General features: G+C 38.1%; 1 protein-coding gene across 2 annotated transcripts; it reads left to right on the forward strand.

Moving 5' to 3' along the window:
• Positions 1-258: 258 nt before the first annotated feature.
• Positions 259-17903, forward strand: MFS16 (Major Facilitator Superfamily Transporter 16). Of its 2 annotated transcripts, XM_053765876.1 has the most exons (14): positions 259-682; positions 5811-5980; positions 7330-7410; positions 7601-7734; positions 8806-8938; positions 10501-10658; positions 11455-11514; positions 12807-12848; positions 13182-13350; positions 13596-13744; positions 14108-14231; positions 14399-14476; positions 14775-14886; positions 15185-17903. In XM_053765876.1, exons 1-14 carry the CDS (start codon positions 528-530, stop codon positions 15258-15260), a joined length of 1641 nt encoding a protein of 546 aa, XP_053621851.1. In that variant the 5' UTR covers positions 259-527; the 3' UTR covers positions 15261-17903. The 2 variants fall into 2 exon arrangements, with proteins under 2 accessions (XP_053621851.1, XP_053621852.1); XM_053765877.1 differs by lacking the exon at positions 12807-12848.
• The last annotated feature ends 199 nt before the right edge of the window (positions 17904-18102 follow it).

Below are 18102 nucleotides of genomic sequence, written 5' to 3' on the forward strand. Positions count from 1 at the left end.
ACCACAATTTTAATCGCGCAAGGAAAGTTATAAACTTCAATCTATATAGATAGATTGAAGTTAAAAAAAAAATATATGTCTGTTATTGCTATTATGTAATGAATTTGCTATTCCGCCATTAATTTTTATTAATGAGTGGGTCTTTCATAATACTCCACGAAAAGCTAACAAAGTGGTAACTTTTGAAATTACATGTTGGTAACATTCTACACCTGTCAGAAACAAAACGTAGACATTTTGACATTGACAGAAAATTTGTGAAGATCCGTGGCCGACGACGACGTGTCTCCTTTATATGAAACAAATTTTTAATTCGAAATTATTTAATTAGGCTTAACACAGACTATTTTCTTCCGCGTATCACTACAACCATTCCTACCACGTTATCAAAAAATATCAACATTTAAATCAAACAATCATGAGCGTTATAAAAAAATAAAGTTTGTGTTTTCACTACGACTGATGTAAACAAAAGATTTAACTCCGGATATTATGAAGAATTGTGATTTGTGTACATTTGTGACTGCATGAGGCGTGTTTTAGAGTATTTTAGGAGGACTATTAGAAGACATAAGATCTCGAAAATGAGTGCAGTGAGCAGGGACGCGCCTATAGGCGTGCAGTGCCTTCAGAAACTCAGCGGCATCTTTTGTCCTCGGTTTCAGACGAATAGACTACTTTTGTGAGTAAGCTTATTGTTTTTTTATCACAAGGTTAGCGTGTTTTATCGTGCTGTTTTAGTCACGCCTGAGACAATATCTGGCCCAATAGTTTTTGTGTTAATTATATTAAATTACTCTATATTGTATCATATAGTATCCTCATACTAGCTAATATTATAAATACAAATATAAGTTTCTTTCTTACTTGTTCACACTTTATCTACTCAAACAATCTTTTTGAAATCTTATGTTGCACATATATAAAGAATATATGATTCCATTCCTTCTGAAGAAAATAACTGTTGAAATGGGAAATTTACGCAGGTGAAACCGCGGATTAAAGCTAGAATAAAAATTTGGCCAAAAATTAAAGTTAGGATATGTGTTGAAAATTTTATAAACCATTTTCTCCCATCTGAGAGTACCATTTTAATGTACCAATTACCGGGATAATAGTCTTTCTTATGCTTTAACAACTAGGGATACCGACAACCGTGTGAAGTGGAGACGAAAATGTAGTAAAGTGAACCCAGGACTCCGACACTCAACAGCAGAAAAAGTAACAGAGAAAATACTCAGTTTCAAGAGAGATACTTTTTAAATACTTAAAAACAATTTATTTATTATGCTATGTAGTTGAAATTAAGACTTGGCAGCTAATTAAGGAAATTCATTGACTTAACACTATCCTCTATCTGCTGATTATTTTGATAAAATAATTGTCAATTATTACTAGTTACCTTAATGATAATAACTATTGATAACAATATTGTCGTCAGCTTCTTATCATTGCAAGACCATTAGTTTGCTGCTATTTTATTTTTACAATGGCCTACAAAATGACTTTAATGCTTGCCTTAGACCTTAGAACCAGTGCAATGCACCAATCAAACAATTGTTTACTGATTGTGTCTAGATTTTGCGTGATCGAAGGGACTAAGGGACACATCCTTGGCAGCTCATTGGCAACAATAACATTCTAAAGGAGTTGATATCAGGCAGGCAGCCGACTGTGAAATCACAGCCAAATCTTGAAAATGCTAAGGTTTATTTTTACACTGGCCCCAAGCAGTGTCACTTCCCCGAATGCAACTGGGAAGAAGAGAGAGAGTTATATAGCTGTATTGCAGTCACTGTGGTCTCAGCCAGACAAAAAATATTTGCAATAGTTACATATTACTGTTATATATATATATCTAGTTTCATCATCATTCAATCATAATATAAGATGGCAATCTTTGAATTGAAGTTTGGAGGTCAGCATACAGAACACCTCACGGCTTTGAGCCGCTATTTTCAGTTGGTTGTATCTAATTCCGGTCCAATATGTCATCAAACCACTTTTGTCAAGGGTGGAGGGTCGATTTTGCCTTTGACAAGAATCAGTCTTATAAATTCAAACTGGGGTCCCCTTTGTATGTGGCCAAAGAAACCAACTTTCCTCTTCCTATATCTAGTTTATTTGATACATAATGTAGAATATCATAGCATTTAACACACACAGCAACCTGTGCCAATATTTGTTCACCTGGTTGAATTTTACTTAAATTCAAGTCTGTAATAAATAGCATTATATTATACATGCGGGGTTTAATGTCTCAAACAGATTGTGCTTTCCAAAAGGCTACCTTGATAGGTACCAGAGTTAGATCTTAGTACAAAGGTCGTCTGCATGGGTACCTCACTCTCATTTTTGTCAGCCGCCAAACAGCAGAGAGCATCGTTGTTCTGGTTCGAGTAAGAAGCAGTGTGGTATCAGGGTACTGTGACAAAAGGCCCCAGGCCTGTGTTGCAGCTTCCATAGGCTGCAGTGACCACTTACCATCCGGTGGGCCGCATGCTTACTTGCCTGTTTTGTTATATATCTAGTATTTATGATCGATCCTCTGATTAAACAATGAACATTAATTACGCAACTTAAATCGCACCTTTTTTAAAAGAAGCTTGACCTTTGACATTTATAAGAGAAAGTAGGTTATGACTATGATGTACACCTATGTGTAAATCTCAATACTTTTCTACCATTCATAATCTTTTGTTATATTAAACCAGCAAATTACGTAAGGAACGTAGGTAGTAGGTAGAGGTATGTAGGTATTTAGTTATCAGTTTTTGTAAATCGCGGCAAATGTGTCGAAAACTTTGCTACGACCTGCGACCAATATGGAGCGGCTCCGACCAGACTCAGCCCTCATCTTATCCGTCCAAGAGTGATTGCTGATATTACCTACATACGTCATAAAAAAATATAAATAACAATATGCCCGCACGGAACAGGACCCCCGTCATGATAAAACTCACATCTGGCCGATGATTCATATCGAAAGAATGATTCATATTAGAATCACAACAACTAGCGGCCCGTCCCGGCTTCGCTCGGATAAAAAGAATAAATTATACACCTAAACCTTCCCCAGGAATCACACTACCTATTGGTGAAAACCGCATGAAAATCCGTGCAGTAGTTTTTGAGTTTATTGCGAACAGTCAGACAAGCGCGGCAGAGGACTTTGTGTTATAATATATGTAAGGATGACAGACATTCTACATCCAATATCTTACATAATGACAGACGTCTTACGGGGTAGACGGTGTCAAGAGATGAGAAATTCGAAGACCGCATTGAGCGGTATGGTGAGCAGGACAGGTTGCTATACATCGCGAACCTCCAGTTTACTTTTCCTTTATTGACTTTTACAATCTGCGCGGGAGGAGAGGCACATTTGATGTTTTTTCTGTCGCTCCCAAACTAGTATGCCGAATTCGTGTGGGTACGTCACTATCCCTGAATTCGGATAGATATGTACCTACCTATAATAGTTGCCGACGCGTGCGTCGTTTTTATGGGAGCTTTTATTTACCGCAAAGGAAAACCAGCAATGTATTCCGAATCTGCCAAGTTCGGCGAACTGTTTCGCGATAATGGCAGCCGTTACATCGATTCCACTCGCAGTACATTGCACATTGATATTTGATGCCCGAATGGATATCATGGATTTGGGACAAATGTTATTTATATACTATGTATGTATATATGCTGTAGTATGTCCGATACTACAGCCTATAACTTGGCTGTGGTTAGGCCTAGTATTATTTGCATTGTCGACAGCGTTCGCGGTGTCGTCAATGCAATGTCTGAATTCGAAATAAGTAAACTAGTAATGAGATTATCTAAATTCGAAGCGTTGTTCGTTGATTTCGACGAGCTGCAAGTTCAATTAGAATCTTTATGTGACGATGCCCAACAAGCTGTCGAACTTGAAAGCCGTGATATCATTGAGCAAGAATTTTATCATTGCATTTTTACTGCTCAGAATTTGATTAAGGCAAATACAGACAACAACGATGCTGCTAGTATTACAAAGACAACACCTTGTCATCATGACAGCAATTGTCACAGCCATATGCCTAGTTTAAAACTGCCAGTTATTCAAATACCTAAGTTCGACGGTGCATACTCTAAGTGGTTGGAGTTCAAGGAAACATTTGTCTCACTCGTTCACAATAACGACAAAATTGAGAATGTTCATAAGTTTTACTATTTGAATTCGTACTTAGAGGGCGAAGCCGCTAGAGTAATGGCAAATTTTGAAGTTTCAAACCAAAATTATTCTCAAGCTTGGAAACTTTTATGCGAACGATTTGACAATAAACGCCAATTAATAAACAACCACTTAAAGTCTTTATTTAATTTCGAATCTGTGCGAGAGACCGATAAGTCGCTTCGATTTGTAATTGACCATGTGACCAAAAACTTACGCGCGCTCAGCACGCTGGGTTTGCCTACTACACAGTGGGATGTTTTGGTAATTTATATCGTATCGTCAAAGTTAGATACCAGTACTCTTTACAAATGGGAGGAGAAACGAAATACTCTAGGCGACATACCAACTCTCGACGACTTTTTTAGTTTTTTGAAGGGCCGAGCTGACGTTTTAGAAACCGTCAACCGTCATAAGTATGAAAAAGACAAGGGGAAGCAAGGCTCATCGAATTCCAAACCTTCCACTTATAAATCGTTTGTGTCTATCAAGGAGAATTCGCCTAATTCTTTTTCCTGCATTTTGTGCAAATCAAAACATCGTCTTTACGAGTGCAATTCTTTCAAGTCGAAGACTCCGGATGAGAGGTTGTCTATCGTTGACACTAATAAATTATGTCACAATTGTTTGCGAAGTGGTCACGCCGCTGATCGTTGTCCTTTATTAGGGTCTTGTCGTCATTGCACGAAACGTCATAATAGTTTGCTGCACAAATCGAATGAAAGTTCTAATAACTCTATATCAATGGCAGTAATGTCATCTTCTGAAATTCTTCTCTCTACTGCAAGGGTTAGAATTACTAATCCAGTCACTAACGACGCGATCATAGTGCGAGCTTTACTAGATAGCGGAAGTCAATCTTCGTTTGTCACAGAAAACGTTAGACTTCAGTTGAACTTGACACCCCTACCGACTAACACTAACATCGTAGGAATTGGTGATACACCACTAAAATTAAATACAGAGCGATGTGTGCTCACTATGTATTCACAATCTAGCCAATATGAGACCTCAATGTAGTTGTATCAGTATTTATGAGGCCAAAAAGGTGCGATTAATAATGATGTTAATACAATACGAAATATTGTATGGTCGCGTGTTCGTAGTTGCTTTTGGGGATGTGACGCCCGAAGCCTGAATACTGTGCAATCATCATAGCATAAGAGGTTTAAGCGGTTTAAGTTATTGATTGAAGTATTTAAATAAAATAAATAATCTCCTGTTATTTCTAATATTCTTTCATTTGATAAAACAAAGTCTATTACCGCGTCTGTCTGTCTGTCTGTCTGTTCGCGATAAACTAAGAAACTGATGTATGGATTTTCATGCTGTTTTCACCAATAGATTTGTGTGTTTGAGGCCGGTAAACGCCGAAACTACCGAACCGATTTCAAAAATTATTTCACCATTAAAAAGGTACATTATCCAAGATTGCTATAGGCTATATTTTAACTCAAAATTCCCACGGGAGCGAAGCCCCAGGCAACATCTAGTAAATAAATAAATTTATAAAAATGTGATGGTGGCGCATGTGAGCGCGTGAAGCGCCCACGTAAAGTATAGACGCAAGTATAGGCAAATAATAGTGTATTCCTCCCATTCCCAGGTACCAAGTGACAGTTCTAGCGTTGACATACTTCACGTACATGACGTACCACCTGACGCGCAAGCCCATCTCCGTGGTGAAGAGCGTGCTGCACAGAAACTGCAGCGAGCTGCCGCCGCCGCCCGACGTCGGCCCCGGGGACGACCAGTGGTGCAACTGGCCGCCTTTCAGTGAGTTCCTGTCTCTTTCTCGTGGTCTGGTGGTCTCACTCTGCGTTTCTAGTTTTTCACTATGTTCTGTCTCTGTGTATTGTCTGGTTCCCATTGTCTTTCTTCAAGTTTCTCATTCTCTGTCTCGGTCTAGTTTCTCAAACTTTTGTTTCTTTCACCCGTTCCTCAAAATAACAATTGACAGAATCAATCCTGAAACCCCACTGCCCAAGCTTCTGTATGCTAAAGAAAACACTTCTCCAGCAGTCCATGGAATAGGGTAGTTGCCAAGGTTAGAAAATTGTAAAAAATATGTAAAATCTAGATAAAATATATATATTTAGGATCATTATGATAATTCATAGACTGTAACAATACAGCTGGATGTAAATACGAAGATTTAAATTTGGTAGGAAAGTCCATTTTCAAAAAGTATGTAATTATAAAAATAAACTTAACCGTCATAAATAACAAAAATTTTGTAACAACTTTTATTAAGAAATCATCACCATAAACGTAATATTTAATTTAGCTGTCGAACAAACATATCTTCCTTAGCGAACATTTTCGCACGTTGTGACGTCACACCTACACGTCCTCTGGTATGGAGCATTTGGACGAGTCCAAAAATGTGTGATTTTATTTTTGTCATATCTTTGAAAGTGTTGTCATTGTGACAGTATTTTCTTCACTGGTGTTTCTAATGGTATAAGAGCCTTCGAATAGTCGTCAAAACAAAAATTTGCCAGTTGCCAATAGGCTAGTTAGCCTATTGGAAGAATTTCTAAAGTTTTACCAAAGATTTATGCTAAAGCAGGTATCACAGGCATCCATTTGCACTCCTCCGGTATATAATCTAAATCAGGCGAATACAAAAGTAATGCTGTTACTGTTAGTAATGACACAATAGTCATTATAACACTAGAGAAAAGTACTGTCCGTCTGTTCCATCTATTTACAACGAAACAAGATAATACTGCCGTCGTGAATGTAAGTACATCAACCATACCAGAACATAACACACATAAGGTAGTAGTACCCCGACCTGAGTACCAGCTGGTGGGGAGCGCGCTGCACAGAATCTGCCGCCTTTCAGTGAGTTTCTCGCTGCTGATTGGTGTCTCTCTGATTTCTCATTATCTGTCTCTAGTTTCTCATATATTATGTTCCCTCTTCGTCTATTATCTGTTTCCTGTCTCTATAGTTTCTCATATATTATGTTCCTTCTTTGTCTATTATCTGTTTCCAATTTTTCTTTTAGTTTCTCGCACTTTGTCTCTTTCTAGGTACTCATTAAATATCTTTTCTAGTCTTTCTCGGGTTTGCCCCAACACATTCCTATCAACAGCGAATATGTTGTTTGTCCACAGACACGACAGATGCGAACACGTTGCTGGGCACGCTGGACTCTGCGTTCCTGTTCTCATACGCGGGCGCCATGTTTGTTTCTGGTGAGTCGGTTGTCAATGTTAAAAAATATATTAAAGATCAGACCAAGTCCTTGTTGATTTAGCAACCATACATGAGTCATATTGGTATACAAACTCGCGTGTCGCGAGCAGGATTCGAACCTGGGGCCTTTTAATTCGTAGGTTTTAATCTACCGCGTCATCTACCTGATGAAAATACCTTTTCAACCAGGGATGGTGGCCGAGCGCGTCGACCTCCGCTACTTCCTGTCGCTGGGGATGCTGTTCTCGGCGGCGTTCTGTTACCTGTTCGGCGTCGCGAAGACGTACGACATCCATCACATCTCCTACTACCTCCTGGTCCAGGTCAGTCGTTCATGTGTCGCCATTTTATCTACATATATCCCACTATATTATTATTAGAGAGTTATAGAGGACTTTATCTCAATTACAATATTTATTATAAAGAGGTAAGCGTTTGTATGTTTGAGGCGGGTAGTCTCCCGAAACTACCGATTCAATTTAAAAAATTATTTCACTGTTACAAAGGTACATTATCCAAGATTGCTATAGGCTATATTTGATCTGAAAATACAGAATCAAATTATAAATCTAATTAACAAGAACAATAGAACATCAAGTCGGGTCTTGAATGACAACTCCACGGAATGCCGCGAGCCGGCGACCAATCACAGCACGGCATTAGTGCTGATACCAACCCTTAGAGATGGGACATCTAATGTATTGTATTCTTGCGATTTTCTCGCCTAACATACTTATACAGGGTTACTGGTATCAAACCCTAACGACTACTCGGGTACATCAAAACAAGCAATTTTTATTCTACGACTTTTCGTGATTCGTAGTTGTTTTTTTTTTTCATATAAAAATACCATCTACTTTGCGATTCTACACATCTTAATTCTATGTTAATAGCCGAGCAACACGAGACAGTACAGTAGCGTTATGTAGCGTTGAAAATGACATTAAAACAAAAAAAGGTAAATTTTTGTATTTACTACGTTTACACAAAAGTCGTAGAACAAAACATGTTAGTCTCTATGTACCTTGTGCGCCGTTGGGAGGTTAGCGTTAGATACCAGTAACTCGAATCTGTATGTAGATCATATGTTCTGTAAGAGTTAGTACTCTTACAGAACATATGATCTTACATTTATATGATCAAATTCGTAGCTCCTCGATGAAATCCAAAACTACCGGACGGGGTTTCAGCAATAGATATTATGATTCCTGAGAAATGTTTAGGTTATAATATTAATGTTACCGGTTGATTTGTATTGTTTTGTATATTTCCTCTAGACAGTGAGCAGTCGATTATGTTATTGAGGTTAAAGTACTGAAAATCTTTAGTACATAATTCTTGTTATACGAAATACATTGAATCATACGTAGCAAGTAATAAGGTTGTGTTTCCAGGCTGGAGCGGGTATAGCGCAAACAACGGGATGGCCGGGTACGGTCGCCATCGTGGGGAAGTGGTTCGGACACACGAAAAAAGGACTTATATTTGGTATTTGGAACTCGCATACGTCGCTCGGCAACATACTGGGTGAGTTGATCTCCGGGGGACGATTGTGAAACATAAAAGAATACGTCATCTGTATCCACATATATACGTGTCTACTTATATAAGCTGTATCTTATATAGCGGTGGTGGTCGAAAGGGGCCTGTGCATCGAAACTTCCTAGGTTCGAATCCAACTCGTGCCACATGAGTTTGCATACCAATCTGACTCATGTATGTTTGTTTTCATCGACCATCACTTGCTTCCGGTGAAGGAAAACATTTTATTTTTTCATTTATTAGAAAGACCAACAGCCATACACACAAAATAGGTACTAAATTTTAAAAACATTTGGCCATTTAAAGGTCCTCACATATAAAAACAATATATGGAGTAAAAACAAAGGATTACCATTGCCTCAAGAAAAACAAAATATGAACAAATACACCCAATATACAGATTTATATGCTGTTATATAAATCTACGTTCTTTATTCAATTTAGGATGATATACATCACTTATTGACGTCAAAAAATTACTTAAACTATGTCTACTGTTGATCAACAACCACATCGACCGGAAAGAAAAAGTTAGAAGACTTCTCAGTCTAGGTATACTGCAATTAAACAAATCAATGTCAACTCAGACGATACATAACATCGTGAGGAAACCTGCACAATGAAATGAAAAACACAGGAAATGGAGAAGGCAAACCACTCCATTAATAATGCCAAGAAAGTTGTTGTGTGTGTTTCATTCCACGTAATGACCACGACCCTCAGCCATGAGGAATACGACTATGAAGAGTGATTTACATATAAACAGACGTCATTCCACGAAACACTCACCTTTAAGCGCGGACGGGGACGCCCGCGTAATTTTCCCACAGGCACAGTTATTTTTCCGTGATGAAGTACCCTATGTCCTTCTCCCTATACTTCAGTTCAAACTATATGTATGCAAAATTTAATTATGATTGGTTTGTTTGTATGTTTGTACATTCTTTATTGCACGATGAAAACACAGAGAAATCAGTAAAATAAAGAAAGAGACGCGTACAAAGACGGACTTATCCCAGAAAGGGATCTCTTCCAGTCAACCAAGTATTTGAAACGAAATAATTTAACGCACAAAGTAAGGTAGCGTAAGACAAACGTGCATTGTGAAGAAAATAGAAGTAGGTAGCTACATGAAACATCAAGTAATATAAAAACAACGAATTACTTAAATAAGTATACTTTATTATAGCTACACGCAATAATAATTGGTCGCATAGATTAGAATTGACGACCTCGGTGGCGCAGTGGTAAAGTGCATGCCTCGCTGAACCGAGAGGTCCCGGGTTCGATCCCCGGTCGGGTCATGATGGAAAATGATCTTTTTCTGATTGGCCCGGGTCTTGGATGTTTATCTATATATGTATTTGTTATAAAATAAATCGTCGAGTTAGTATCCCATAACCCAAGTCTCGAACTTACTTTGGGGCTAGTTCAATCTGTGTGATTTGTCCTAATATATTTATTTATAGATAGAGTGTGAAGAGGTGACAAACATACTTTCGCATTTATAATATTAGTAAGGATATTTCTTGAAATTCTCCCGGCAGGCACGCTGATGGCGGCAGCATTCGTGGAGAAGGACTGGGCGCTGTCGTTCATATACCCGGCGGCTGTCATGGCCGCCGTCGGGTTTGTCGTGTTTCTGTTTCTGCCGCCCGAGCCCCGGTGCGTCGGCGTCGTGCTGCCCTCCGCCGGCGAGAGAGAGGTCAGCTTGCCCGACAGAGATGGCTATACACACCGTCACGTCTTCCATTTCGCTCATACAATCGTATTAGAAATATTTGAGAAAGGAGACTGAGCGCTGATACCTTCTGTCTCTCTAAACCTACCACTTTGTATGAGATTACCCGGATTGTACTGAGAAATTGTATGGAAATCTCTATTGGTAACACTCGTCCGTCTATGGTTTTCTTGATCTTTGGTTTGTAGTTTGTATGGATAATACTCATTTTTATTGTACGAAATAAAAGTACATAAATTAACATTAAATAATCTACAATGATAATAAGAGGCGTGTGGTTCCCGCCTTAGAATAGGACCACTCAATATCCTCCCGTAGATGACGCCACCAGGCGACTAAGGGACATAAATGCCTTGCCAGCTTACTGATTACCCAAGCGGTGCTGGCGTGAAGATTGATATATGCATTGGTCTGACGACTCTGCGAAGTGAAGACATAAAAGTAAGAAAGTGGACCCTGGACTCAGACGCCCAGCGGCTGAGGAAGAACCCAGGAAATCGCTTATATGAGAGAGAATTCCCTATATCTCTAATCTGTTATTAATCTATACTATTATTATATAGAGGTTAGCGTTTGTGACTTTGTATGTTTGAGTCGGGTAATCTCCGAAACTGCGGAACCGATTTCAAAAATCCTTTCACCATTAGAAAGGTGCATTATCCAAGATTGTTACAGGCTATATTTGATCTCAAAATTCCCACGGGAGCGAAGCCCGGGGCATCGTCTAGTAAACTAATAGATATATAATTATTCGTTTCAGTACCGACCGTCACGTTCTGATGATGAAGAGGACGCCACAGAAGTTATAGTAGGAGATCAGGTATGAGAACATAACCTCGCTCTTCTGTAATCAGATAACTAACCGGGTCGTGAGGTTCCCTCTATTATGGTTGAGCTCAACTCGTGAACGGGTGCTGCCAGAGGGAACTGGTCATCTCGTTTCTCATATATTTTCATATAAGTTAATTGTGTTTCACATCTATCTATATATATATATATATATATTATAATCAGCACTCGGATCACAATCATAACCTGTTTTGATATACCTTTTGACTATGTACATTAATTAGTACTTTTATATATTATTAGAAAAAAAAAGGGACCAACACTGTTCAAATGAGTTTCTTTCGGCATTTCTTCTCAGCAGTGGTCGTTCCGAAATGCCAGTAGTTTGTAGCTTGTGAGAAATAACTATAAATATAAAAATTGAAGAGAAAAAGTGCCTGTGAAGGTCTGTGCATTTCTGAATAAATGATTTGAATTTTGAATTTAACATTATCACACAGTAGTCAGACCAATAACACACTACTCAAACTAACTCACTACCGACTAAGTGGAACCGATTTTTATTTCTTGTAATAATTTAATGAATAAACTCAGGCAGCTTTATCTAACAGTCAATTCGTCTGTCGAATTACAATTTGATATTTTATCAGAGAGTATTGAAGCATAACCTAACATATTTAAAATCTAAGTCATCTTTGGCTGTGGGTTAACATCGTTTCGTTGTAGTAATTCTATTCAAAATTCGTCTGTTGAACATAAAATGTTCGTCATATTATCCCAGCTTATTTCAACAATGAGTATTGTGTATCTTAAATTTCTTTATTTAACTTTATTATAAAAACATGTAAAAGGCTCACTTCAAGCGTGAGGCTTTTACAACCAGTTTTTTTTAGTGCAAATAAAAGAAACAAATCAAACGGACGATACAATACATCATCATGCAATATACGTATACCAACGTAGTATATATACAGACAAATAAACTTACTTGAAAACTTTAAATATATCCTACTAATATTATACATTCTAATATTTGTAAGAATGTTTATGTTAATCCGTCCAGTAAATTTTGCACATCACACTCTTTCACGCAAAATCTACTGGACGGATTGTTATGAAGTTTAGTACACGGGTAGAATATAATTTGGCATAACACATAGAGTACTTTTTATCCCGAATATCCCACGGGAACATATCAATTCATCCCATCTTACATTCCATATATATAGCATATTACCATAGTATAATGTAGCCCATTTAGTCAAATCACGTCACACATCAAGCGCACGCGCATCAGCTAACCCAGTAACCGCATGTCCGCAGACGGCGAGCCTCAGGCCCCACCGGCACTCCACCAACGCCCCGGTGAGTGATGGAAAATTATCGTATTGAAATTGTCCTGGGTCTGTGGGATGTGTTGTATATGTTATGTAAATGTATTACTATATACTATCGAGGAGTTAACGTCATTCGTCTCGAACCAACTCAATCTGTCTGATTTGGACAAATCAGTTGATTTTCGTCCGATGTCGCAATAATACTAATATGAAGTGAAGATCGAAATCAAATCCGAAATTAGGCCTTCACAGGCACTTTTTCACGTCATATTCTAAATTAAATGATATACAAGATACAGAATGATATACAGTACAGAAACATCCCCGTGTATATGAAGTGAGCACGAGCACGTTGTTGCAGCCGTCGGAGCTGACCGCGCTCCTCGCCCCGCGCGGCGCCTCTAGTGCCATCTCGCTCTCGCGCGCGGTCGCAATCCCCGGAGTCATGGAGTTCTCACTGTCTCTGTTCTTCGCTAAACTCGTCTCTTATACGTTCCTGTATTGGCTGCCGTTGTACATCAACACTTCCAGTGAGTACCGTTAAACAGAATCTGGTAAGCGATGCCGACTAATTTTATTTTAGAGTTTGGCAAGTTGAGCAAACTAAATGATTTGGGAACATTGCTAACTAAATATATTTTACTAAAAAACAGAAAAATTGTACTGAATACAAATTGTTTTAATGAAAGATTTTGATTTTGTGTTTATATAATTTGTATTGTAGTGTAGTAACCTGGATGAAATAAATTTTATTTTTGTGTTTTATTGTCCCCAGCGCACCTCACTCCCAAACAGTCCGGCGACCTGAGTACAGTGTTCGACATTGGAGGTATAGCGGGCGCGATCGCGGCCGGACTTGTGGCCGACTGTACCGGCTGTCCGGGGATAGTCTGCGTCGCGTTCTACACTGCCAGTGCGCCGTTCGTAAGTAGAAATATATATATTTTTTTGTTTATAACATAACCTTCGTTAAAAAAATATATATATATTAGTTACGACTACGGTAAACTCCTCTTTGCATCTTATCTTCGTGTTTCTTATGCGGCACCTTTCTGGGTTTTATGCTTCCTGGTCTTCAGGGTGGAGTGCATCTGGTCGGATCTTGTGGATTTCTTTCCATTTATTTTCTCAGTCAACAGGAGCTTAAAATACAACAATACAAATTACACTCCACAAGTTAGTTACACATTCTATTTCCACAATACATCTTCATTTTACAACGACTTGTTGGAGTCCTGGAGACTCAAAGTAGGCCTATTGGAGGCTTGATATTTTTATCTGTATCAGTTGCTAGCGTACCAGCGCTGGGGCGCGGCGTCGTACTGGCTGAATGTGACGCTGCTGGCGCTCACCGGCGCGCTCGTCAACGCGCCCTACTCGCTCATCACCACCGCCGTCAGCACGGAGCTTGGTAAGCCATGCCGACTAAAATTCATTTTGGTACAGATGCTTAACAAATAAGTTTTTCAATAAAAATCTCATTTTTTCTGTTCTTATATTTTATTGTGTGAAATAAAGTTGTTTCAAACAAATAAAATTATTGTAAATATATTTATAAATATATTTGTAAATACACAGGTACACACAGCAGTCTAGCTGGCAACTCGCAGGCTCTGGCGACGGTGACCGCCATCATTGACGGCACAGGGAGCGTTGGTGAGTCACTTGATGATTTCAAGAATGTATTTTAAACTAGCTTTTGCCACGGTTTTACAAAATAGTCACGATTTTATACGTAACGGCACTTTAGGAGTTGGTTTTTTAAAAACTTGACCTATTTTAATCGAAGTAGTTTATTTTTTATGCTGGCTTTGCAGTGTAGCTGTGGTTCATAGCCCCGAATGTCTGGGAACCTGCGAAGATGACTACCGTCATGTGACTATCTCGTTCGTTATTTCTTTTTCCACTTATTTCTATACCATGAATCGCTATCAAACATTTTGTCTTGTATCAGGCGCAGCTATAGGTCCGATGCTGGCGGGCGTGGTGTCCAGCAGTGGGACCTGGTCCCACGTGTTCTACATGCTCATCAGTTGTAACTTGATGGCCCTTTTATTGCTGCTCAGGTAAGTCGACCACTGCTAAATTTATCGAGATTCTTAAATAACTGTAACTAGTATTATGAGTTTAATACTAAGTTTATTTAACTTGACTAAAACTTAAGTGAGAAATAGACATTATAGTATAGTAACATGTCTATTTCTCATTTATATTTGTCTGTAAATATTGTACAAAGATGTCACAATGAGGAAGTAATTATTGAAACTCCTGTTTGTTATAATATATTGACATGCAACAGGCAATGTTTAAGGAGTTGGTAAAATTTTCATCATGTTGGTAAATTTTTCGTTTCATTCTCCGCAGGGTGGTGAAACACGAAATCGCCAAGTTAAGACAAGAACGACGGTCGACGTCCCCGCGGGTCGTGCGGATAGAGTGAGCGAAATGTACAATAAATAATAACTGAATTATCTGACTTAAAATCATAGTGAGATACCACCAAATTTCAATGGAAAAATAATTAAACAAATATCTCTACAGTTCATAGTCGGCTTTACCGACTACAGTTACATGAAAATAAAATAAATATAAAGCTAGTCGGTAAAGTCGACTATCCCGCTATAATTGGCTGACTTATAATTCAGCGACAGGCCAATAGATACTGACTTATATTTTTATGATGTTGAATTTATTTACTTTTACAGCCAAATCTAAAAATTTAATAAAATAATTTTAATAAAGATGGTGCCTAGTCGTCGAAGCCGACTATTGACCGTGTTTAAATCTACGTTTAGTCGGCAATGCTGACCACATTTAGATTGCACATGGCTATTTATAGCTTGTATGATTTTCAGTGAATCTCTTTTATGACAGGGATTTTTTAGAATAGTAATTCCGAACAGAATTGTTGATATATGCAGGGTTGAGGTCCCGCCTGACCACAATGTATAATAACTGCAAAATAATATGACCACTCCATATCCTCTCGTGAATGTCGTACAAGGCATCTAAGGGACCCAGCTTTGGCAGCTGATAGGCAACAGCATTCCAAAGGAGGGTTAATGTGAGGCGGTCGGTTGTAAAATCACTGCCGATTTTCAACATTTTACGGTTTATTTATTTTTCACCGACCCCAGACTTCGCGACGTCACGCGCGAGGAGAATGTCAATGACTTGCATTGACGTGTGGGCAGTGCTATTGAGTTTGCAATGACTGTACAGTTCGTAGTTTCCAGTCCTAACATGTGATCAATCGTCACGGCTATTGTTGAATTATAAATCAAAAATCAAATATACACATTCTAAAGTTAAACATTTATTGACCGCGACAATAATTTCCTAAAATGTCAATAATTATTTAAATGTATTTGTTACACATGTCGCACATGTTTTTAACTTATTTTTGAAAATATTAATGAGATGAAAATATTCTGGCATCGAGCGGGAATTGAACCCGCGCCCCCGTCTATCCGGCACAAGAGCTAGCTCAGTGGTCAAGAGCACTGGCTCTTGACCACTGAGCTATCGAGACCATGCCAGTTCGGCTGAATTAATTCATCTGTTTACGTCTCACGCCGACGTACAGTATTTTCACTAGAAGAATAGCAGGTACTCTTAAATAGACAGGGGCGCGGGTTCAGTTCCCGCTCGATTCCAGATTTTTTTCATCTCATTATTATAAGTCAATAATTATGTTGTAAAATCATAAAAAGACAAGGTGGGATTGTTTACATAATAAGACGGAGAAAAATCGGAGTTTAGGTAGGTACGTTGGTTTGTACATCAAAACACATTTTTGTTCAATTGAAAACAAAATAATGCATTTTTTTAAATATTCCCTTCAATACATACCTGCGTTTGATTTTTTTTTTATTTAGTAAAATGTATGTTTTAATTTTTTATTCCAATTAAAGGTACTGTGTGATAAATAAGTATAATTAGTACTAAATAACGGCCCGAACAGTTTGAAGGCTCTGATCTCGGAAACTATATACTGTGGGCGATGGGTCGACGAAGCTACCCAATCACAGTGCGGCATTGTGACGCAACGTCAACCACACCGCATTGTGATTGGTTCGCTTCGTCTCACTGCGAATCGACTCGATAGTGAGATATGAATTGAAAACCCACAACTGGCCCTCTACTCTGATTTGGGAAATTCTGTGCACGATAGCTATCTTCATGTGGTTTGACGATCCAGAATTGGCTACTTGACTGAGTATAACATTAAATTAATACAATAATTAAATGACACTTTATCGGTTTTATTAATTACGTTATACAATGAATTTTACGAGATTAATTTTTCGGTCTCATTAGTTTTTTTAATCCAAAATCCGTGACGTCACAATACATTCATTAAAGTTTTTTGTCATTAGAAAAAAGTATCTGATTTGACTAGTAGCCAATTACGAAATTCCCACGAGAACGAATTCGAAATTACTTGTAAATTACATAACGTTTGAAGTATTTTTTTTTTAGTTAAATAAAGTTAGTTTGACAGCACTTACATAGGATGCCCCAGGACAGAGATGGTTGGCGGAGACGGAAGGAGGGCTACCCCCAGCAGTGGGTCACGGGGGGCTGCAGGGGATCATGATGACTACTGTCAGTTACTTTAGTGTATAGAAAAATCTTTGATAGTATTGTAGACTGTGTTTCAATGATTTGTTTTATTTTGTGTGTTAATTTAATAAGGGATGTAATAAATTATTAGAGTTATTTTTAGACACTTTGTAGTGTCTTGAAAATTTTTTATGTCAACTGACAGAATAATGAGAAGAAAAAATGGTACTTCCAGTTTTATGTAATACGCGAGGCGTATTTTGTTAAGAAAAGTTGCAAAAAGATTTGCAGTTCTTTTTAATTTTATTCTTTGAGGCATATGTTTCTTTTGACAATGCCTTAACGAATTGTGCGCGCATTTGGTCAAAATTCTTCTATTAATAATTGAAACAATTTGCTTAAAATTGTCTTATACATATATAATATAGAAATATCGGACTACAACTTAAATAGGAAATTGTAAATAAATGTACAAAAGAAATATGTATATGATGTAATAAATGTTATTTACAATTATGTTTTGCTTTTCATTCATTTTATTATGTCTCTCTGTGGCATACAGAATTGTTCTACACAACTTCGACTACAACTAAATATAGAAAACTATGTGATCTTTGGATCACAGGTTCATACACCCACCAATGGACCGCTGCTTACTTTGCCAGTGTGTATCCCAGGCTTTGGTGCTCTAAGGCCGAGGAAAAAACTGGGAAATA

Source organism: Plodia interpunctella, chromosome 28 (genome assembly GCF_027563975.2).
Source record: "Plodia interpunctella isolate USDA-ARS_2022_Savannah chromosome 28, ilPloInte3.2, whole genome shotgun sequence".
In the NCBI taxonomy this organism is placed as follows: Eukaryota; Metazoa; Arthropoda; class Insecta; order Lepidoptera; family Pyralidae; genus Plodia; species Plodia interpunctella.

What these genes read in the sequence shown, in the direction of transcription:
- MFS16 (XM_053765876.1), top strand. Translation starts at nt 528, where the DNA reads ATGAGGCGTGTTTTAGAGTATTTTAGGAGGACTATTAGAAGACATAAG. An exon ending in CAGACGAATAGACTACTTTT is followed by an intron (nt 683 to 5,810) that starts GTGAGTAAGCTT and finishes TCCCATTCCCAG; the next exon opens with GTACCAAGTGACAGTTCTAG. An exon ending in GGGCGCCATGTTTGTTTCTG is followed by an intron (nt 7,411 to 7,600) that starts GTGAGTCGGTTG and finishes CTTTTCAACCAG; the next exon opens with GGATGGTGGCCGAGCGCGTC.